The sequence below is a fragment of the Microtus pennsylvanicus genome, chromosome 9, assembly GCF_037038515.1.
Source record: "Microtus pennsylvanicus isolate mMicPen1 chromosome 9, mMicPen1.hap1, whole genome shotgun sequence".
In the NCBI taxonomy this organism is placed as follows: Eukaryota; Metazoa; Chordata; class Mammalia; order Rodentia; family Cricetidae; genus Microtus; species Microtus pennsylvanicus.
In genome coordinates, this window is record NC_134587.1 from 50,959,042 (window position 1) to 50,981,840 (window position 22,799).

The window sequence follows — 22,799 nt, forward strand, 5'->3', positions numbered from 1 at the left end:
AGGCTTGCTGGCCAGCGGCTCTAGCCAAATCGATGAGCTCCACATTCAGCAAGAGACCCTGTCTCACAAGGGCTCCAGGAGGTAAGGAAAGCATCCATACCCTATAGGCAGCTTGAGTCTCTACGCCTGGGGCTTTGACTTGAACAAGATTTTCCAGAGGAATGAATCCGACAACCACCAGACCACTGTCCAGCATATGTGGTAGCCCTAGAGCCTGACTAAGCCATCATGAGTCAGTCTTGTGCTCAAGCTGGAGCCATCATATTGGATCCTTCCCCAGAGGATCCCTGTCACTCTTCTTCCGTGCCCTCCCCAACACTTTCCCATTTCACCTATTCCGTGTATCTTACTGGATTGGATCCAGCTCAAATGCCTCCCCTCAGTTCCCCAGCATATGAGAGGAATGTCTGTGGACAGCACTGGCCAGACTGAGGTTTCTCTGAGGCAGAGCAGCACAGAACACAGCAGACGGTTGGCATTCAGAGAGCAGAACAGAGGTCAACAACCAGCCTGGCTTCCCACAAAGCAGTCAATCCACGGGATGACACAGTGTTAGAGAAGAAACCCCGTCACCGTCCCTCAGCACATTCCACTGCCTGGGCTATGGCGCCATCCGGCAGCTCAGACCTAAGTCCTTAACCGAAGAGCAAGAAAGAAATGGAATCCCATCATATTCTGGATTTAAGTGCCAGCACTTCTACTTGCATTAACTTTATTTATTACACAAATAAGACATTTACAAAGCACGACATGAAAGGTATGTAACAAAACAGACATTGGTTTACAAAAAAAGTGCTTACTATTTTTTCCGTTTGTGTGTTCCCCCCTTTTCTGTGTGTATTTAAATAAATAGCCTTGTCGGCCTGTACATTCCCAGGCTGTTCTGAACAGGGTAGTGGAGACATCTGAACTGCAACATGCTACTGCCACGTGATCCACACAAAAATTAGACCCCGGGGGAAGGCTCAAGGCAGAGTGGGGACGAGTGACCTGGGTTCAGCTGGCCACTTCCCACATGGTTGCAATTGGGGTTTTGATCATTAGGAGCAAAATCAGAGGAAAGATCTGGGTTCCCCAAAGCCAGATCAGGCCAGGTTCCTCCTGCTTGAGTCAGTGCCTGGCTCAGGCTACTGCCGGAGTTCCGAACTGAACCACGCTCACAGCATTCTGGGAGGTGCTTTCTCTTTGTCCTCAGTCAGCTGACAGTTTTGGAAGGGAAATGATGAAAGTTCCCTTCCGGGGCGGCACCCATGCCTAACCCTCCTCCAGGTCCCACAGCAAATAGCACAGTGCTTCTCATCAAGTGCTAATTTCAAGCATGGGGATTCTGAAACCTTATCCAGACTCCGTGAGATAGAGTGCTGTGATAGATTAGCGATGTCTGTCATGGGTGAAGTAAGGACAGCAACTGCATTCATTCTAGAAACTTGCCTTCCCTGTCCTGGAGTCTCCTTCTCAAAGCAAGGAGGAGGACTCTGGCGAAAACACGCCGCTAGCAGCCTCATGTGAGAAGTGCATCAGCCCACCAAGTGCTTCTGTAATCACAGGATAAGTGTGGGACAAATGGGCACCCCCTGAAAACAGAAGGGGCCCTGTGTACCCTGAGGCCTTTAGTTGGAATTGGCCTCTGCTCTCAGGAATGGGTGGAGCATGGGTGGAGCTGGCTCTGCTCAGAGTTGCTGGGGAAATTGCAGAGGTGCCGGCTGAAATCCTGGGCTTGGCTACTCACTGAGGCCATGGGCACCTCTCTTCACTCCAGCATGAATCAGAACTAATATTTGGACCACCATTTCACTGGGTTCTGTTCCCACCCCACCCCACCCCCAGAGAAGACTGGCTCAGGCCCTCCTCTCAGGACTGAGAAGTGGTCTACAAGGGTCCCTGATGCCAGCCCACCCAAACATTCAGCAGTGTCACTATGCAGATGGTACACATCCTTGCCTTGACTCCTGCTGGGTAGCTGAAACGGTTAGCACCCCACCAAGTCCAGTGTACCCAGTCCCACTCCTCCATGCCAATGGGGGATGTTCTCTGGCATCCACCCCTGCCTGCCCCTCTGCCTCTTCATCTGGGCAGGCCTCCATCTCCGCCCTACTGGGCCTCTCAGGGTTGGTCAGGATCTCTTCTTTTTCTGAGTTAACTTGACATAACCAGACAGATGGAAATGATAAAATTAGAACATAGCTTTTCTTTGGGGACATCCCACAAACACTGTAGAGTTTTCCAGACAAAAGCAACAGAGTATATAATGTTGGGGGTTGTTGGCTATTCAGAATTCAGAGATGGTTCTAAGAAAGTAGTAAATAAAGGCCAATGTGGGGCGAAGAAAACCTGTGAAGTAGGAGACTGTTGGTGACTCGCGACTCAGTTTGCCATTGCTGCTGGGATCAGTTGACGTTAGCGATGATTCCTGTTTGATGAGGAAGGGCAGGCTGCTTGTTTTCATGCTGATGCCACATTTCTGGGAACCTGCCTTCTCAGAGAGGGTCTCTGCTGTTCCTGGTGGGTTCTGGTTCTTGGCAGGGGAGGGAAAGACCGGGCCTGGGCTGGGGTGACCACTGGCAGAGGGCAGGATGGCAGTGGGTGAGAGTGTATGCAGATGTGGATCCCTGGCCACAGCTGGATGCTGATCTCAGCGGCTGAGGGGCAGCTGTGCGGTGCCCATGGACAGATGCGCAAGTGCCGGTAGCGTTAATACTGAAAAAGGATGACCTGCAAGAGAAGGGCAACACAAGTGGCTGAGCTGGTGCGTTTCCCACCAAGCAGCACAGGGGACCTCAAGGCCTGGAGAACAATGGTGGGGTTCCAGAGCTAAGACCTAACCTTAAACCCCATCCCTCAATTTACTTCCTGTGAGACCTTGGGCAGCTCACTTCCCTTCTCCTAGCCCGTTTCCTCATGTGTAAGTCAGGATGGCAAAGTCTCTTGAACAAGAGCAGCAGCGGAGAGCCACTGTGTGCTCTTCTCTGGACCTCAGGAACAAAGCAGCACAGATACACAGCATATTGTGACTGTTCTATTATTTGCCATTTTATTAATCTCTGACTTGCCCAATTATGAATTGAGCCTTATCATGTCACAGTTTCAGGCATCCATATCTCCCACATGTAGGGGAGCACTGAGAAGATGTTGATAAGCAAGAGCTGCTGAGTACCTTCTGTGCACCAGGCACCTGTGTGGGCTCTTCATACACACTGCCTCCCGTTTCTACGGATGTTCTACATCGTAGGATGGCAGAAACGATTAGAGCCCCATTTAGCAGAGGCAGAAACGCAAGTCACAAGAAGCTAATTGTACTTCTGATCTGGGACTCTGGGTCACCTGACTTCAGAAGGTCATACTCTGCTTCACCCAGCCCCGGACAAAGCATTCCTCTGGGCCTAAACTTCAGACCCCTGGCTTTGAGCTCCTATTAGGAAATAACTCTGGTCAGACCTTTCTCTGCAGGTTGCATTCCTTCCACCTGATGGAGGCCAACCAACCCTGACTTCTAAGACCATTCTACATGCTAGAGCTATGGGATCAGGGTATATGACCAGGAAGAAATGTAGTTCTCGGAACTTAACAGGTATGTGGGGCCAAATGATGTTGTCGTGGACATAGGAAGCTCCACGGTGCTCCAATGATCAGGGCTGGCCAGGACAGCATTAGTCCTTCTTTTTTTTTCTTTCTTTTTTGGCTTTTATTTTTCAAGACAAGGTTTCTCTTTGCAGCCCTGGCTATCCTGGAACTCTCTCTGTAGACCACGTTGGTCTTGAGCTCACATACATCCACCTGCCTCTGCCTCCCAAGTGCTGGGATTAAAGGCGTGCACCACACTGCCTGGCTGCCAGCACTAGTGTGAACAAGTGAACCAGCACCAAGGAGACTCTGGTATCCTCAGAGGTTTCCCAGAAGGACTTGGGAGAAAGCTAAAATTGTCGTCTGTCCCGCCCTACATGTGTAGCCGGCAGACTGCACGCACATGCATGAGCAGCTGTGGCTAGCAGAGGTGCTCAGGAGCTGGCAAGCAGGCCTGACAGCAAGAGGGTAATAGGTCATGAAGGAAGGACACACACTGTGCCACAGAGCTTCTGGCTACAAAACTGGGGACACAGCCCAGAGCGAGGGATTCTGGCTCAACAAACAAACCCAGAGGCCAAGAACCTAGAGCCAAGCTGCCATCACCCAGCCTGGCTCATCTTTCAAACTGAACCAGACACAACCACAGCTCAGCTCAGCATATGAGAAACAAAGGCTTTCCTCTGAGCTCAACCCTGTGCACCGCTGCAGCTCCTGACTCAAACCCTTCACTCCAGGGACTGGGCCTCTACCAGTTCCCCTACCTTCCTGGGCCTCAACCACACATCAGCGGTCCTTCTAGCTCTGTCTTCTCCATGCCTTTGGACCAGCTGCTCTTTTGACATGGATGCCCTTCTCTTCCCTGCCTCTCCCCTTGAGCTTGTCACTCCCTCTTCTGAATCTTCTGGGGTCACGTTTGTCCCCATTCTGTCTGCTCCATCACCCTACAATGTAACTGCCCAAAACCTATCTATACCACAAAGCCCTTGAGGGCAGAGGTTATGTGCTCTCCCTGTGCAGTCCCAGTGTCGAGTCCAGCTTCAAGTCAGCACTCAGGAGGCAGAGTCAAGCGGGTCTCTGTGAATTAGTTCAAGGCCAGCCTGGTCTATGGAGTGAGCGCCAGAACAACCAAGGCTACACAAAGAAACTCTGTCTCAAAAAACAAAAACAAAACACCAAAGAGAAAGAAAAAGAGAAGGCCATGCCCACACCAAAGGCAGCTGGGAGATGTCAGCCAGTATAAAGTGCTAACCTCAAGGTTATAAAGTGCTAACCTTATAAAGGTACAGAGTGCTAGGCTCCACAGTCAGCAGCTCTCATCCTCCTGGAGCTTGCTCACCACAGTCTCATGCAATGCTACTATACTGCCCTGCTGGGCCATCTGGACCCCCACCCTCCAACCCCTGCCCCATGGCGCCCACCTCCTAGGAAGCCCTGTGCACAGCAGGTTTCAGAAAGCAGTGAGGAAGACCTTTCCTCAGGAGTGTTCTCTTCCCCAAGCACCACTCATGCTTGGCCTCCAGCGCTCATTCCCCCTGGTTTGAAGATCAGCACCTTCCCAAGCCGCCTCTGGGATTCCCAGGCACACCAAGAGCTTCCTGCTTCCCCCGTGATCACCCTACCCAGTTCCACTGAGGACCACCATCACCCAGATCCCTGCTAAAGTCCAAGGTCCCCACCTAGCATCCTTAGGGCTTTGTTTCTCAACACTTTCCCCTCATCCAGGCTCTGAGCCTCTGGCTCTCCACGTCTGAAATAAGGAGCTGCTTGGGGATAACGGCCTGAGGACCAACTATTAGAGACGACGTTCCTACCCACTGCTGGTTACATCTAAAGTAGACCTAGCTACTGTCACCTGTGGACAAGATTAAACCAAGCCATGAGACTGAGCGACATCTGTGTACCCTTTACTAAATTCAGTATTAATCCTGGAGTGACCAAAGCTTCGCTACTACAGAGAAGGCCCTGCCAGTGGACCCTGGGTCACATGTGGGCTTCTCTTCCTGGGAGCGCTGAAATAAGGAGCTGCTTGGGGATAACGGCCTTAAGGACTCACTATTAGAGACGACGTTCCTACCCACTGCTGGTTACATCTAAAGTAGACCTAGCTACTTTCACCTGTCATTCCCAGGGGGAATGAGCTTCCACCGGCCCTAGACAACTAGGTACTGCCAACACGCAGAAGTGAATAGAAAAAAGGGATACGAAACAGGAAGTGGAACGGTGTAGGACAGAAACCCTCTCCAGAACCTCCAAGCATGAGTAAATTCAGAGTAGGTAAGTAAGATGGTTTCGCTGCCAGTGGGTGGGACAGGGCTACAAGGACAACTTCAGAGAAGTCAAGCACATGAAACACACAACAAGCTGCTCTGATGACTGCCTTGGGGACACACTGGGGGCCTGAGTGATCTGCCACAGCACGACATGGTACCCATTCAGTCACAGGGAATACTGCCAGAAACCCATTCCCAGCAGGAAGGCTCTGACCCACCAGAAACAGCCAGGCTCCATTTACCTTCTCACCCCGGTTGGAGAGCGGCCCATCCATATCGGCTTTGAGGTGGACAGGGGGCGCGGTGTAAGGCAGTCGGCAGTGCACCTGCCCGCACTGTACCTGACCTGTGGACGAGAGGATGCCTTGGAGCCCATTCCCCAGGCACCACACAGGATCCCCACCTGTTGTGTGCTCAGAAAGCTGACGCCTGATCATTAACCCAGGGCTCTAGCTTTGTGGCTTGCCACCTGAAGGGCTCTGGGAACAGTCTCAAATGAGTCGGCTGCAATGCTATGTATGTGTAGGACTCTATCCTGTGCTACAGCCCAGCTCACTGGAATGTCAACATTCCTATACGAATGTCCGGAGGCCCTCCTGCAAAGAGGATGTACCCATCTATTCAGATCCTCACCCACACATTCTGATTTCCAGAGCATCAACAAGGGCAGGTTATGAACTGCCTCCTAGGAGATCCTGTCCTCACCGCTCTGCTTATAACTGCAGCCCAACAAACAGGCCCGTCCTTCTTTTTTATTTTTTCTTGACTAGCCCTAGTCACCCAACTTACATATAATTTCATTGTTTTTTTTTAGTACTGTCTCTTCATCAACTAGAATGCAAGCTCTATGACATCCCCCATGCACACCTGACCTTACTGGCTTTCAGGTACCTAGGATGGAGCATAGAATTCACAAGGCACTCTTCTTATTTCAGCTTATGCATATGGGTGCCTGGCCTGCATGTATGTCTGTGCACTATTTGCATGTGCTTGTGCCCATGGAGGAACTGGAGTTACAGACAGTACTGAGCTGCTATGTGAGTTTTGGAAATCAAACCCTTATCCTCTTTTTAAAAATTTTATTTTTATTTTATCTGCATTGGTGTTTTGCCTGTAAGTATGTCTGTGCAAGGGTGTCAGATCTTGGAGGTACAGACAGTTGTGAGTTGCCCTGTGGGTGCTGGGAAACTAAACTAGGGTCCTCTGGAAGATCAGCCAGTGATCAAATTCTGAGCCATCTCTCCAGCTGGTACCCTCATCCTCCTAAAGAGCAGCCAATACCATTAACTGCTGAGTGATCTCCCCAATGCCTGCGAGGTACTCTTTAAATGTTGGTTGAATGAACTTCCGTACCCTATTCCAACATCTAAAACTCTTGAGAAAAGTTTATTATTGGTTCTGTTCCAAATCTCGCACGCATTTCGGCCTGCTTACCACTATAGCTAAGCATTCATTTGCCTGTCTCTTCTGCAGACTGCCCTGCCTGCTCACAATGATGCCTAAACAGACGCTTGCAAGCAATAAGTCAGTTGGGCCAAGTTGCTGTGCCTGAGACACCATTCTCTCCTCTGCAGGGTAAGGCAATCCTATTTAATTCTTACAAAACATTTCTGAACAGCTTCAAATTACTCAAATAACTGTGTCTGTACATTTTCTGGAATCTGGTTCCAACGGTTTTTTTTTTAATTATTTAAATTAGATTCTAAGCACTGAAATTAGTTGACTGTCAATGGAAGGGCTTGGGTCCACTTCTAAACTCTCTAAGTTCACAGCCTTAACATTTTAGAAAACCCAAGACTTCTTGTCTTCAGTTCACGGCAAAGCAAACGGCTAGGTTCACGCAGCAGAGGTGCGCATGTCCTGACTCCTCTAGAATCAAAGACAAATCTAGGCTTGATCAGCAGAATACATGAACAGAGTCCTGATCCACTCCCGACAGAAGTCACCTAGACCCATTACCGCTCTACACCAAGTGTTAGCTGGCTGCCAAGAGAGTCCCTAGTCTTTGGCACCTTCAGCAAGTGTTTAATAGGTGTTATTCAGGCTGGACATTAAGTCATTGTTTAGAAACAAAAGGGAGAAAGTGTCCCTCCTGGTGAGAAGGTTCAGAAATGGAACTGTCTAGAGACAGTGCCAGCTGGCAGCCTGGCACAGCATAGAGGGCTCTGCCCCTTGCATCCCAAAGCAGCTGATGCACAGCCTGTACGTGCTAAATGGGGCCGTTAAGTCAGTTATCTCCGTGTTGCCCACAGTACGGCTCTGAGGGGGGCTACTCCCTGCCCCAGTTTTAACGAATGAGGAAACTGTCTAGCAATCCAGGAAGCTAAAAAAATTTGCCCAGTGTCCCCAAGCTAGGAAGGAGCTTCGTAGCTCGATCCCAGGCAGTTACAATGCCACAGTCCACACTCAGTCATTCGAGTTCCTGGAACTTAACAGTAGCCCCTTTGGTTTCCTAGTCTGTGTAATGGAATAATGACCAATGATGTTCAGAGCCTCGGAAGGCATCGCCTCGGGCACAAGGCAGGTGCTCTCTAAGCAAGAGTTTGGTCCCGTCTTTTCCCCTTTAGTTGGAGTTCACAGATGACTGCTTGAGAGTATGCGTGTGTATGACTTTTTTTTGGTCATACCCAGCTTGAGGAAACGACCCCAAAGGGAAAGAGACTCTGTAATAAGCACCTGCTCAGTAGCAGATTCACTTGGCTCTCAGTGACTGCTTGGCTCTCAGAAATCCAGTCCATACCTTCACTCATTCAGGTTCCAGCTTCAAGATCGTTTCGCCATGACCCACCCACCCTCTAGTGCTCACCGCCCACCCACATCCTACCCTTACTGTCCTTATTGGGACCACTTGCTATCCTGCCCACATGGACTCCAGGAAGGAGGGAGGAGGAAGAGAGGGTCAGACTGGGATGGAGATATTTGTCCCTCGTCACTGGAATGTGAGTCCCAGGAGCAGTGCAATTCTGACCTACTTACTGACTCTTCTATCTCAGTGCTAAGAACACAGGAGGCACTCAGAGTACACATTTGATGGATGCCCATGTCACTAAATTCTCAATATCCTTGACAGGCAGTATCGCTATTCTAGTTCACAGATGAGGAAACGGAAGGGTTGGAGGAGAGTCTGCGACTTGTCCAAAGGCCTCACAGCCCTGGGTGATCATGCCATCCTGGCCTCTGCTCCCCAAATACGCCCATGCCAGGATGCCCTTTGAGCCAGGGTTTGCCCACTTTGAATTCCCCTAAGTCTAGCCCATCCTTCGGAGCTCAGCAATGCTCCTCTGGCTCCAGCATCCACACACTCCCACCTGGCATCTTTCCTATAGGCTGTCCTGCCCCATCCCACGCACATACACAGTGGCTGCTTGAAGTTTTGCTATTTGCTCCCTCTACCAAGGGCCAGACCCACTAAAGAAGAGCGGGAAATTGACACCACCCCCAAATCTTTATCCACTAGTCTTCAGATACCCCCCAACCCGCCAAAAAACCGAGGAGCACTTCTCAGCGTCCCCTTCCCCATAGGCCCGGCGGCCCCAGAATCGCTATCACTTACTCTCGATGTAGCCGTGCAGGGTGACCATTCGCGCCCTTTCGGGGCTGCTGAACGGAGAGTAGTGGATGTCGTCGGACAGGGCGGAGGGGAGGCGGGATGGGGGCGCCCCTGAGGGCGGCACCGGGTGCTGCGGTGTATGTTTTTTATGACGCGCTCGGCAGTTCTGAAACCACACCTGGAACGACAGCCTCCGCAGTCTCAGCAATCGCGGAAAAGGGTCAGCCGTGCCGCCAGGGGACCTAGGCCACACTGGAGAGGGTCGGCCACGTGCACCCGCGACCCTCCGCTACGAGCTCCAGCGCTCGCCCCGAGGCCCGCCCCAGACCTAAAGGCCGAGACCCTGGAGCCCCACCTGGATGACCCTGCGGCTGAGGCCCGTCATGTCCGCCAGCTTCTGCAGCGTCTGCGCGTCGGGGTTGTTGTCCTGCGCGAACTGAGCCTGCATAACCTGCGGAGCACACGAGGGCCCTGAGACCTCCGCCCAATCAGAGGCTCGGGGCCCGAGGCCACGCCCCAGGCAGTTCTGCCCGCGCGGCCTCCCGCGGGTCCCCGCAGGAGGCGGTGGAGTCACCAGTCCCACACAGCCACGCCCACTCCGAGGCCCCGCCCACTCGTCTCCGGGCTAGCGGAAGGGTCGGGGTTGCTTACCTGCAATTGCTCTGCGGTGAAAGACGTCCGCGCGCGCTTGGCCGGCTTGGGCTGACTGTCCTGTTCCGAGGGCACTGCCCCCTCCAACGTGAGACCGTTCCCTGGGGGGCGACAGAAGCGGCTGACCACGCGTCCCCATCTCTTCTAGTGGCAGCCTGGAAAGGACCGGGTGGGGGGGAGCTTGTCCCTGGAAGGGTCAGGAGCGAGGTGGCTGGGAGCTGGGATCCCAAGATCATAGTCCCCAGCCTAGAGCTCTTCTCAATACTATAGCCTTTTTTTTTAAAGAGAGGAAACTAAGGCTCAGAAAGAAGAAAGCTCCTGGGTGGGAACCCCAGATTCTCTATCTCAGATCTGGAGCCTGTCTGACCCTATCGTCCCTCCTAGGTAAGCTGGAGGGAAACCAAGGTGGAGATAAAAACAAAAGCATGCAGTTGCAGAAGCTATAATCCCAATTTCACAGAAACAATGGGAAGGAAAGAGGTGAGAAGGTTCCAGTAGTTCCAGTGGCCTACCTCCAAGAGTTTCACTGTGGGGACTTTTTACTTTCGGTATTTCAGTGCCTTTTTCTTTTCTTTATTTATTTATTTCATTTATTTATTATTATTATTATTGGTGTTTGGAGGCAGAGTTTCTCTGTGTAGCCCTGGCTGTCCTGGAACTCTCCTTAGACCAGGCTGGTCACTAACTCATGTAGATCCACCTGCCTCTGCCTCCAGAGTGCTGGGAGTGTCTGCCACCACCCCCAGCAACTTTTGAAGTATTTAAAAGAATTACATTTTACCTTCTCCAAAGTATGGTTTACTAACTAGAACATATCTTAGGTACTGTCTGTTTTATAGAACTTTTGCAGCTATGATTGTAAACCAGCAGATATATTCTCATTTTAATACTTCATTTTTCTGAATACAAAAATAATACACTGTTCTTATCAAAAGCCCAAAACTCTGGCAAGCACTGAGAAGGGGAAAGTTACCAGTGACTCTGCCACTCAGGGATAACCTCTGCTCACAGTTTGTTGTAACACTTTAATGGGGGAAAGAACTATGCAGAAGGGAAAAACTATATGTACAAAGAACAAACTGGGAATGTAAACAGGGAGTAACGACATCTCAAAGTTTTCTTAACTTTCTCCTCATTTTTCTCCTCATTTTTCTGTAATGAATGTGGGTGTTGTTTTGTTTAAAAGCGATGGCTAATGCTGATGGTGGGTGACCAGAAGCCCCGTGTTCAAGCTGTCCCGCATAGGATGTCATCGGCAGACCATGACTAAGGGTGGCCCTGGGTGGTCCAGGAGTGAAAGGAGCCTGTGGTTTACTGATTAACCATGGTGTAGAGGAAACTCTGACTCCCGAGTTTCCAACCCAGCTCCACTGCCTACTTGTCCAGCACTACAGGAAACTTCAATGTGTCCCAAGTTCAGTTGTTCCCCATTTAGCTACTGATCCCAGCAGGAGAAAGTGATGACCTTTGGTGAGGCCATGGCCAGGAACTGCTGGTCCCTGACTAGCCCTCCACTGGTACCCAGACATTGATGTAGGGAGGTCCATGTTCCTTGAGAGGAGCTGTGCAATATTAATATCCCAAGAAAATCAGTCAGCTTAAGGGCTACTGTGCCTATTTTTTTAGATGGGAAAAATGAAACAGAGACAAGCACATCTCAGGAGTCTCCTGGCTGTTGAAGGGGTTCTGGAGCATAGGGATGAAGTATCATAGTGTAGTGTGCTATGTTATGATAGTTAAAACACTGGACTTTAGGGCTCTAGCAGACCTTCTAGACGTAAATAACCTCTGCCTCTTTCCTAGCTACAGATAGCACAAAGCTCCTAAAAGTGTTGTAAGGACTTAACACAGCCAGCCACATTTGAGAGCAGAACTATGCTGCCTCTGCCCACAGATCCACTAGGGTCCCCCACCTCCCCTTATACATCATCCCAACCCCCCTGGCATGCTGGAAGATTTTCACCCTGATCCTGAGATATCTGTCTTAGAAAGGTCATAATGTCAGAGCCAGAGGAGATTCAAGGAACATTCTAGACCATCATCTAGATATCTTGCACAAATGTAGGGCAGGAAAAATCCCTTAGAGAAAAAGGAAAACCTCAGCTGTTGGCATTGTATGGTGGAGCCCTGTCTTTGAAACCTTTATATTCAGAACCCCTGATCCAGGATGAGCCACCCTTAGCCTCTGGCTTCGTGTGACCCATAAGGACGTGGAAAGGACTGCCCAGATAGCTGGCAGGTGGGGTAGGGTGCTCCACAGGCCAATGCGCTTGTAGGCTGCTGCGTGCAAGGACCAGTAGAGACCACACAAATGGAGCCAGAGCGCATGCTCCACGTGTAACCTCCCCGAGCCCGCCCCCCAATCCACTTTCAGATATTTCAAGGACCGCTCAGCGGGTACAACTGTGCGGACCATACCTAGGTGCTAGGGATGGTGGGAAAAGGCTGGGAGTAGGTGCTGGGTAGGACGGGTTGGGTACCGTTCTCCGCGGCCCTCTTGAGGTTCTCAATCATGGTGTCGTAATGGATGCGGCAAAGCACCTTCTCCTCAACCAGGCCGAATTCCTCCCCGGTGGACAGCTGACGCTTGCAGGAGAAGCAGGCGAAGCAGGCCAGGTGGTAGGCGTTGCCGCGCGCCCGCCGCACCCAGTCACTGGCATAGATTTGTCTGCCACACCGGGCGCACTTGGTTCCAAATCGGCTGTGGGACAAAGGGGGACAAAGTTCAGAAAGTCTCCCACTCTAACTCTCAGGGCACTCACTGCCCTGGGTTCACGTGGCGATTACCCTACACTTGAATCCTTTACTCCCGTGCATCCAAGTCCCATCAAGAAGTGATTGAGAGCGAGATTTTTATTTTCTTCTTGCTTTACTGAATCTCTCAAATATTCTCAACAATCACTTAACGTTTGTATATGTGTTCATTATGATATTCTATGCGTGTTAGGAAAACCCTACAGTACAAAACAGGGAAAGTTTTGAGCATTGCCTGCCTTGCAAGATTCTAATGCTTCACAGAGTTTAGTCTCAGTTCTCATTTTGCAGAGGAAGAGATCAGGAATCTAGGACCTAGGACAGGCTGAGTCACACACCACACAAGGACAGGGACCCTAGCAGGCTTGACTCCAAAGAGGAAGCTTTCCTCAGGATACATCTGCATGCCCTCACTGACTCTGAGACCCCACAGATCATTGAATTGCTTTTACTTCTTATTTTCCTTGATCTGAGCTATGAAGATGACCATAGCAATGACTGCTACTATGAGCTTAGTGCCTTGCAGTAAACCCAAGCAGTCCTGAACTCTGGAGCCCATGGCATCCTAATACTAATTGGAAAAAAAAAAGTCTAGATCAAATGTTCCCTTGTCCCTTATGTCTTCTTTTCATTCTGCATGTCTGTTTGTCACTTCCCCTCCTTTCTCTGCTATTTTCATGGGGGCTTTTAGGCTGCTACAGCCTGGATCCCAGGCTGGGAGTCCCTTGAAGTGCTACCTGCTTAAGCCTGTCTCCTCCGGTGCACACTCTTATCCAGGAAGCAGGACCAGCAATCACCCAGCCCTCCAGCGTGGATATCAGACCCTTACATTCTCACCCCTCCCCACTGCTGTCTTTCCTGGCCTGGTCCCCATCAGGCTCCTCTCTCTGCCCCATCTGCACTCGGCTCCTACTTTCCAGGATTGGTGACAATGTATCATCCACAATGAAGTCGGCAGCTAACATTTTAGCATGAACACAGAATCTTGGCCCCTGACCTGCTTTTAAAGTCTCTGGTGGCTCCATGCTATCCTTGGGGTCTAGTCCAAGATGCTTTGGATTTACAAAACCCAACAGACCACATCCTCCTTGGGCCACCTCTTTCCTAATCTTCAGTATCTCCCACCCTGAACAAGCCACAGTTGAAGCTCATTTTCAGTCCTTTCTTGTTCTCTCCACCCTTCCCAGCCCCAGGCCTTTGCAGGTTATTCCTTCCCCCAGAGCCTACCACCAGTTGCTCACACCACCAGCACTGATCACGCTGTTCTTTAAGTGTCTGGATCTTTGGCTTGCCCCTTCTGTCCTTGGCATTCTTGGAGATGGGTTAAGAATACCCAAAGGATTTGTGTTTCTGTCTCCAAGGCCAGCACCTTTCCTCTGGAAAGCACACTCACACTGCTGTGTGTGGATAAACAGCCCAGCACAATTCACTCCAGTCACACCGTGGTATTGCCTGTTTTGACAAATTCAAGTTATTGGCTGCTGGAAATGCTGGAATGCAGCGTATTCATCACCTCGGACTCTCTCACAAACTCCACAACATTAATCTCTGGTACAAAGGGAGTCCAGAGACCCTGCCCACGCCTCTAGGTTTGCTCAGGCTGAGCTTCAGCCCTTTGCCTAATCAAACACCTACCCTACCCAAGTAGCTGCTTTTCGTGACCCCAGAAATCATGGCTTCTTTGTGGGGAGTCTAGAACAGTTTGTAGTCTCTATTCCTAATCCCTCAGAAAATAGACTTTGCCAATATCCTACCCCGAGTCCTGCTGGTGGTAGCCCCAATGAAACCGCTTTCTGGCCACCCGTGGGAGGCAGGCTTTATTGTTTGTACTTTGGGATGATGGAACAACCAGCCTTTCCCAGAGCTTTTGCTTCCTGTTAAGCACACCCCTCCCAGCTCAGTGCACCCCATCATCTTTGCTGGAACCAGTGAACTACAGACTCCAAAACTTATTATCACCCCTGGAGTCAGAGATTCAAAAACCGCAGTTGACTTATTCCACACAACACAGAGTTCATGGTGGCAGCTGAGGTCCTCTCGCGGTGCTGAAGGACTTAGGAGCAGCAGGAATGGAAATAAGGACACCTGGCATCCCAGAGAGGGACAGTATTGACCTTGGTCTAATGCTGGCCCAGTCCTGAAGGAAATTCTGAGAAGTGCCAATGGGAGATGGAGGAAAGGCAGAGTAGGGAAGGGCTGGCAATCCGAGCAGCAGCCTTTGGCTGTGGTTCTCTGCACCCAGCACACGCGATCCCCACACTTGACTCCATGGGATCCTGGTCCCAGTCTCCCCGGGACTCACCGGCTTTGGTGCCTACCGAGATAGGTCATAGTACCCCCAGCCCCTCGCTCCAGGGTAAGTGCCGCCAGTAATCCACTCGCCAGCAACATTCACACCCTCTGCACAGAACTTCAAATGCTGTCTTCAGCCCTAAACTGAAGCGCCACAAATTGGCCCAGTCAACCAAACCATCCTCCTCCAATTAGATGCATGGAGAAATGGTGGCTGTGTTTAGATGCATTGTGTCCCGAGATACAAAGTCTCCCCAAGAAAGAACGACGGGAAGCTACGATCCAAGTCTGACAAACCTACAAATTTCTGCCCGACAGGCTTTCGAGAGAGAATCCAGCCTTCTATTCCGGAAGCAGCGAAAATCAGCGTCAGCGGCAAAGACAACGAAACTTCAAGAAAGGGATGCTTGGGAGCTGTGGAGGGGTTGCCTAAGGGTTTGGGGGATGATTCTACTGACACCCCCACCCACGCTGTGAGATCTCAATTTTTTGCGCGTCTCCACCAGAGTTCCAGCGCGGGGACTCGGAGACGGAAAGGACCTGACGAGCTTTGAGGATGGAGAGGTGCCGGACAGAGGAATACCAACAAGCCCTCTCCCCACAGTGGAAAGCAGAAATCCGGTTAGCCGGTTTTGTAGGCGGAACTGCACCCTTGACCAGGTCAGACTCATTTTCCAGTTTTCTAGACCTACTTCCCCTGGACACATTGAAGATGCTCATAATATTTGTTGGGTGAAGGAGCCTCTAAAAAAAAACCCGAGCCCTTTGGAATTCCTTTCCCCACCTACTAAATTGCTCGTTTCTACGTGGGGAAACGAAGCTCAGGGTGGGGTCTCTTACATTTAAGACGGAAAGAAACTAGAGATCACTTATTTTGAGTTTTAGACGTTCAAGACAGAAAGCCATAGATTTCTCGAGGTGAACAGGGAGGATTGGAAGTGAAGCCCTTCTTCCCTCCCCTCCTGTCCTTTCTATCAAAACCCTTAAAAAGAAAAGGGTTGTAGAACCAGCAATTAAAAGGTTAAACAGCAGCCTAAGCCTGACTGGAGGTCCTGGCCCGAGGCTCCTTCTTTCCCAGCTCGCTCCATCCCCCCCCCCCAACATCTGTCCCCCAACAGCTGGTTGCTGCTGGGCCTCTCTGCACGTGGTGAGGGGCTGGAGTCCAGGCTCTTAGCCTCCCCTGGGACCCTAGCTTTGAGGAAAGGGGCTGAAGTCCAGAGACAGAGCTTCTTCGAGTCAAGGTGGAAAGCCAGAGAAGACTGCCTCCCCCCACCCCCCACCCCCAACCAAGAGTTGTAAGCCAAGCAGAGAATAGGAACTTCAGTTAGCCCTGGATCGCTAAGGCTCTCAGCAGCATCCCTATAACTCTCTGTTTCCCATTCCCATTGTCAAAGAGAAAAGGGATAAGGGCCAGGGTCCTTGGTCTCAGGAAAGTTGCTAGTTACCAACTTCTGAAAAGATTACTTCTGTTCTGCCCCTGGGGCCATACAAGCATATAGTGGGTGCTCTTTATGTGAATCGGGAAAATTGATGAGAATCAGGGAGATAGCAGAGAGAGGTCTTTGCCGTTCTATGTTCCTTACAATTGCAGAAAGTGGCAGCTGTATCTTGACTGTAGAAGAGACATAGGGACACTTAGAGGTAGAAGTTTTAGAGCCAGGTGGCTATGGTGCTTAATCTGAGCATTACCACTTATTAGTGAGCCTATCTTATTCCTCAGAGCTTTAGTTTCCGCTCTCATAATGTATCATACCGGGTGGATCACGTGATTAAATGAGATACAGAATACAGATAAGAGGTTAGGTAGCCTCACTGTGTGCTCCCAATCATTGGGCGACCCTGGGCTTTTCTCCTAGCACACTGGTCTTCTTTGCCTTTAATGGGCACAATGTTCTAGGAGACCACAGGCACTCCGAGGGCAAGCAGACCGTGGGGCAACAGTTGCAGGTAGGCACACTGAGCTGCTCTGGGGTGTGTTTGTTGATGGTAATGGAAAAATGAATCCTCCAAAAAAGGAATGTGAGACCCCCTCCACACACACATACACCAAAATCTTCTTCAGTTCGTGTATGTGTGTGTGTGTGTGTGTGTGTGTGTGTAGGGGGAACACATGCATTGGGGGTAGTTTCAAGCCCCCCACCAAAAAAGTACAGAAATGAAAGCAAACCCCACTTCCTCACTTCCTTGTTGGTGATTTTACATTTCAGCCACTTCTTGCCAAGAGTAGCAGGGAGGTGGAGAATCAAGTTGAACTCACAATGGCTGGTGAGTTCTCTGGAGAAGAAAAACTGAGGCCAAAATCTCCAGAAACCTGGCCAAGGGCACATCATGGGGGAAACCAACTGCCCCCCACAAGTGAAATAAGTCCAAACCAGCAGTCGACTCCCCAATTCCCCCCATGCTTTGCAACTTCCCTCCCTGCTGAACTTGGAGTTTCTTCCCGACCTCTGTCTAATTTCTGAGCCATCAACACCCCACTCTGCCAATGGAACCTGAAGAAAAATCTACAAGATAATGTTAGGGAAGGGGAAGAGAGGAGATAGAATCTGGGATAAAACCCTTTTGTGGGGACAAGGTCAGAGGCTAGACACTCTTGGGAGCCCAAAGTGTCCACTCCTTGGGACCCTGGGCATGCTCTTTCTCACCGATCTCCTCTGCCCTGTTGGAAGCTCTTGCCTCCCTTTGGCAGAATACTTCAGTCCACACCCCATCAGACCCTTGACCCTGGTTCAGGAAGCAGAGGCCTGGAGCATGCCTGGCCTTCTCTTAGCCCCAGTTCTTGAGCGGGAATTCTGCCTCCCACACACCATTATTCAACCCTCTGGGAAGAGTCTATGTTGCTGCTCAGGCAGACAATAGTCTTTGCCTGGTGCTCTACAGCCTTCTCTCTCCCTGTCGTGGGTTTTATTATTTGTGTTACTGGTGAGGCTGCCAGAGATGACTTGTGCCTGTATGGAGACTTGGCAGGGAGATAAGGGATCTGAAAATTCCCAGCTCTACCCTCGCTTTTGGGCAAAGTGAGCTTTATTCACACTATTTTCTTAACTTAGGATCTGGTTTTGTTTTGAGATCGCCTGTCATTGGAAAAGGGATATCAGTCAGAACCTCTTCCCAGAAATGGCCCAGCTGGACAGGCTGGGGAAATGCCAACACAGGTTCAAGACTGGCACCCAGCCTGCCAATGGCCATAATGGCTATAACTGAAGCATTCATATTCACTGCCATTCATGAGCCTTTATGGAGACTGCTCCCTCTTGGTGGCCTCCTTGGTTCAGGAGACCATCTTAGGAAAGGAACAGAGCAGAGAGGCTGTGGCTTGCCCAAGGTCATAATTAGCCTCACAGAGCTCTATCTCCTGCCTCTGCTCAGCTTGGCTGTGCATGCCATCCACCACCCCAATGCAGTGGAACAGGGATTGGTGGGGGCTATAAATGATGGGATCAAGAGCCTAGTTTTGGCGAGTCCTTCAAACTTTTGGCGAGCATGACACCCAAGGAGTCTCAGCATGTAGAAAATGGGAAGGAATTCCGACACAGGATAAGGTTGGTAAGATTATCCCTGCCCTTGTCATCAGAACAGCCAGAAGAAGGCACCTGCCCAGCCATTATTCTATAATGCAAGGCCTAGACACTGGCTTGGTGGGTTCTTGAGCTCCCTGGTAGCTGACTTGTTCAAAGGGATCCAAAACAGTTGTCTCCCCTCTCCCTAATAGGAGTTAGGCCTAGAGCAGAAAGTGACTAAAAAACAGCTGTAATATACATTTTCTGTCTAAACTAAATCAATAAAACATCAGACAGAGGAGCTCATCCTTTTGTTCCACACCACACAAGGCATACATGCACAGCAGTGGTCGGCTGAAAGCTCTGTCTTCACACCCACCTTTACCCCTGGGGGAGAATGAAGTCCCAATCCTCTTACCCCAACTTACCCTCCCACATCCCCATCCAGATGTGTCCCCTGTCCTGAGCACCTTGCAAACCACGGGGGGCCGGGCACGCACAAAGTTTCCATAGTCACACGCAGGACCTATGCTCTCATGGCTCACTTGCAAATAGCAAGGCACACGTTTTCCTGTAACGGAACATACCCACTGTCCATATGCCCTGACCCTGCTCAATGACATGTCTTCAGCACCACTGCAGATTCCAGACCGTATAGACTCCCTGAAGGACAGGCAGGCAGAGCACCCCCACCCACAACATGAAGAAAAAGGCTGCTTCTCCTGGTTTCTTGGAGAACTGCAGTCCCACGTGCTGCTAACTTCCCCCTAGGTTCAAGGACTTCTTTCCAGGTCCCTGGAGGTTCAAAGAGTCTGAGGGTGGCCACCCACCACATTCCCTGACTTATAAGCTTTCTGGAACCGAGGTCCTCCCTGGAAGATTGAATCAGGCAGGACTTCTCTTGAAAGAGAAGGGTGTGTGTGTGTGTGTGTGTGTGTGTGTGTCTGTGTGTCTGTGTGTAGGGGAATGTATATGATAGGGCAGCTTTATCCACTTCCGGAAAGCATTTGAAAGAAGGCATTGCTCCGAAGAACCAATTCCACATCATTCTCCAGCAGATTCTCTACTTCCTGCCTAGATCTGGCAAATCCTTCGTCGTGCCCCTGGGCACTGCCTTGACCTCGACCCCGTGGCCCGGTCAGCAGGCGCCTGCTGTGTGCCTACAAACTAGGGGCCTGCAAGAGTTTGAAAGGTCAAGGCCCTGCGGGACCACGCAACCAGCAACGATGGATCATAAGCCGCTAGGGAACATGCTTTCGGTACCGCAGCAGCACAGAGTGTAGCCAGGTAGAATGTAACGCCGCGCTCTGAAAGCGAGAGCGGGTCTGGGGGCCCAGAGCTAGAACCTAAACCTAGGCAGGGCTGAAGCCTGGACAGAAACGATGGCTGAGCAGTGGAGGGAACAGGAGTCTGGGACCTAGTCATGACCCAGATTCAAAAAGCGATCACCGCATAAGTTGAGGCAGAGGCAGATATCGAGGTTGGTGCCTAAGATTAAGTGCCAAGGAGCTGGGCTAGCGTTGGAGATGTGGCGTTGGCGCTTGGGGCTGGAGCAGATATGAGCCCTAAACCGAGAGCCAAGCAAAGCTAAAACAAGAGTCCCGAGCCTAACTTAGGATCCCTCCCAGGACAGGCCACGGCACAACTTGCTTTCAAGTTGTAACTAAAACTGGAGATGCAGACGGATGGCGGCTAAGAGCCGGACCCATCCCGGCCAGAACCACGGACGTCAAAGCTCGACAAATCACAACTGGAACCCGAGAATCTGAAAAGACCACAGACCGAGCCAGAACCACGACCGGGGTCCGTCAGACTGCAGGAACCCGAGGCAGATCGCCCACCCGAATTCGTGCTAGTACCGGTTCTTTATCTGGAGCCTTCTGTTTAAGCAGACGTGCAGAGCAGGAGGGCTGGGCCAGGGCCCCGAGCCACGTAGTGCGCTCGGGACGGCAGTGCTCAGGAATCGGAGAACACAGGCCACACTAGTAGCCTAGATACGCCTGTGCTAGACCTGCGTGCACCAGCACTTCCTGGCCCAACCGCCTCAGCCTACCTGAAGTAGTCCATCTTGCAGTAGATTTCCTTGTTCTTGATGTAGCAGCTATTCTGCTGCCTCAGCGATGTGCGACACACGGAGCACTCGAGGCACCGCACGTGCCAGATGAGGTTGTTGACCTGGGGAGGGGGCGGAGGTGGAGGGGGGGTCGGCTCAGCGCGGGCCTCTTTCACTCCCGCCCCCAGCCTCCCCAGCCTCATTTACAGAGAGAGACACCGAAGCTCAGAAGGGGCGTATGGCTTGCCTAGTTTTCTTCTATAATACTGAGGCTCAAGGAAATTGAAAAACACTCTATTTTCTAGTTGAAACGCAGGGCAAAAGGAGACCTCCCACACTTGACCAAAGCTGCGCAATCCATCAGCTGCTGAACTAGGACGCCAAATAAAATGGACCTGGCAAGGGCGTTGCTTCCCTACGGTCCCCAGGACTTTGCTGCAGCTCACACTCGCCGACGTGCAGGCAACACCTATCCTGACTCACCTTCAGCAGATACCGGTCCAGAATCTCGAGACCGCAACTGGAGCAGATATTCTTGCCTGCAGACGGTACGGAAGAGGCGGCAGAAGGTGGAGAGCAGACAGACGGTGTGCTGGGCGTACACGGGGAGGCTCGACCTTCGTCCTTGTCGAGAGCGCCTGCCAGGGCCTCGGTGTCTGACTGAGCCTAAAATGGGAAAGAGGAAGCGAAGCGCGCTAAGTCGGACACCCAGAGTTGCCGTAAAGACAAATCTGGTTCCCTTGCGCACCAACTGGCAACGAAATGTGCCAGGGATGTCTCGCCCTAGGCTGGAGGACAAGAATGAAAGGACCTATTGGAGAAGAAGGGGCGTCCCCCAACTTTTAACACAGTGTATCCTGGGTGCAGAAAGTAGCCCAAGACCACATTCCAGGCCAGAAAAAGCAAGGTTCAAAGAGAGGCGGCTCCTATCGGCAATTCTCCAGCGCAGGGGTATAGGTTGATAGCCAGAAGGCTGAGCCAGAGATGCCCTGGCCTGTGTTCTTGGGGGAACTCAGGGCCGAAAGCAGAGCCGAAAGGACTCACCATGGCAGGCGGCGCGGTCCCTTCAAGACAGCGGGTGGTCGCTTTGCAGCCGGACCCTGGCTGGGCCATCACCTGGGGGAGGGGGAGGGAATGCAGGCGACGGCGGCTGATGAACTGGCTCGGAGCTGTCAGAGCCCAGCGCCTCCCCGCGCCTGTTATATAAACCGGCGGCGAACAATGAGTCCTAACTTTGTAGTGGGCATTTAAAGCCCTTCCCCACAAAAGCGGTGTCTCTCTAATGAAGCAATTTGAATTTGGATTGGGTTTTTTCCCTCTCTCTCCCCCTCTCCCTGCACTTAACCCGTGGCTCTTGAAGTAATCGCTTAGTTCCTTTGCAATCCAAGCCTCTGAGGGGGGAAAAAAACACACGCACACACACAAACTACCTGCAATTAGAAATTGTCGTGAATGCCCAAGATAAGAGGTAGCCAGAGTGTCAATTCCAACTGTCAATCAGTGAGATCCATCAGGCCGCCCAAAGAATTGCAAATTTGATTTTTTAATGGTAGTAATTAAAAATCGAATTTTTTTCTCCCTTCACCCCTCCCTTCTCCTACTCTAGGCACAAAATGCAAAAAGGAGAAAAGAGAGAAAGAAAGAAAATAAAAAGGAGATGGGGGTGGTGGTGGTAGTGGTGGTGGTTGAGAAAAATAAAACCCAGAGCACTGGGAGCATCCGCCCTCCCGCCCGACGCGCGCCGCGAAATTGAAGCGGGGATATTGACACCGATTCAAACGCCTTTGGAAGGGCCAGTCCAAGGGAAGCCTGGAGCCAAAGAGGGCGAGATCGGCAAATGAAATGAGGCCAAAAAAGAGAAAAGAGCGGCCTCCTGGAGGATGAAAGAGAACCCTCCAGACTCTCGGAGCGCCCGGGACCGGCCGGGCGTCGGGATTCTCAGCGTTGCGCCGGCACAACCCCTGGCGCATCGGCGCTATCAGCGCCTATTCAGACGGACAATACTGGCCTCGCCTCCTCTTGATTCGCCTATGTCTTTGCTAAATCGCTTTTTGAGAAATTCCTCCAACATTTGCATAATGTGTTCCCGCTTTCCGCGACCCCCCCCCCCCCCGCACCCGCTCGCGCGCTCTCACACTCGCAGGCACACACTCCTCGGGCTCACC

General features: G+C 51.3%; 1 protein-coding gene across 5 annotated transcripts in view; it reads right to left on the reverse strand.

Annotated features, from left to right (window-relative positions):
- Window positions 1-695: 695 nt before the first annotated feature.
- The window catches only part of Lhx6 (LIM homeobox 6), a 22,785-nt gene continuing 681 nt past the window's right edge, over window positions 696-22,799 (reverse strand). Inside the window, exons 2-10 of one of the 5 annotated variants that reach the window (XM_075986028.1) lie at window positions 21,679-21,750; window positions 21,118-21,300; window positions 20,635-20,756; window positions 12,516-12,736; window positions 10,036-10,136; window positions 9,740-9,835; window positions 9,388-9,562; window positions 6,077-6,180; window positions 696-2,712 (exon numbers count right to left, since the gene is read on the reverse strand). In XM_075986028.1, coding sequence (XP_075842143.1) covers window positions 2,692-2,712; window positions 6,077-6,180; window positions 9,388-9,562; window positions 9,740-9,835; window positions 10,036-10,136; window positions 12,516-12,736; window positions 20,635-20,756; window positions 21,118-21,300; window positions 21,679-21,750 — 1,095 coding nt within the window. In that variant the 3' untranslated portion in view covers window positions 696-2,691. Of the gene's footprint in view, window positions 2,713-6,076; window positions 6,181-9,387; window positions 9,563-9,739; window positions 9,836-10,035; window positions 10,137-12,515; window positions 12,737-20,634; window positions 20,757-21,117; window positions 21,301-21,678; window positions 21,831-22,553; window positions 22,605-22,799 lie in introns of those variants that run through there. The other 4 variants (XM_075986030.1, XM_075986032.1, XM_075986029.1 and 1 more) reach the window with 4 other exon arrangements.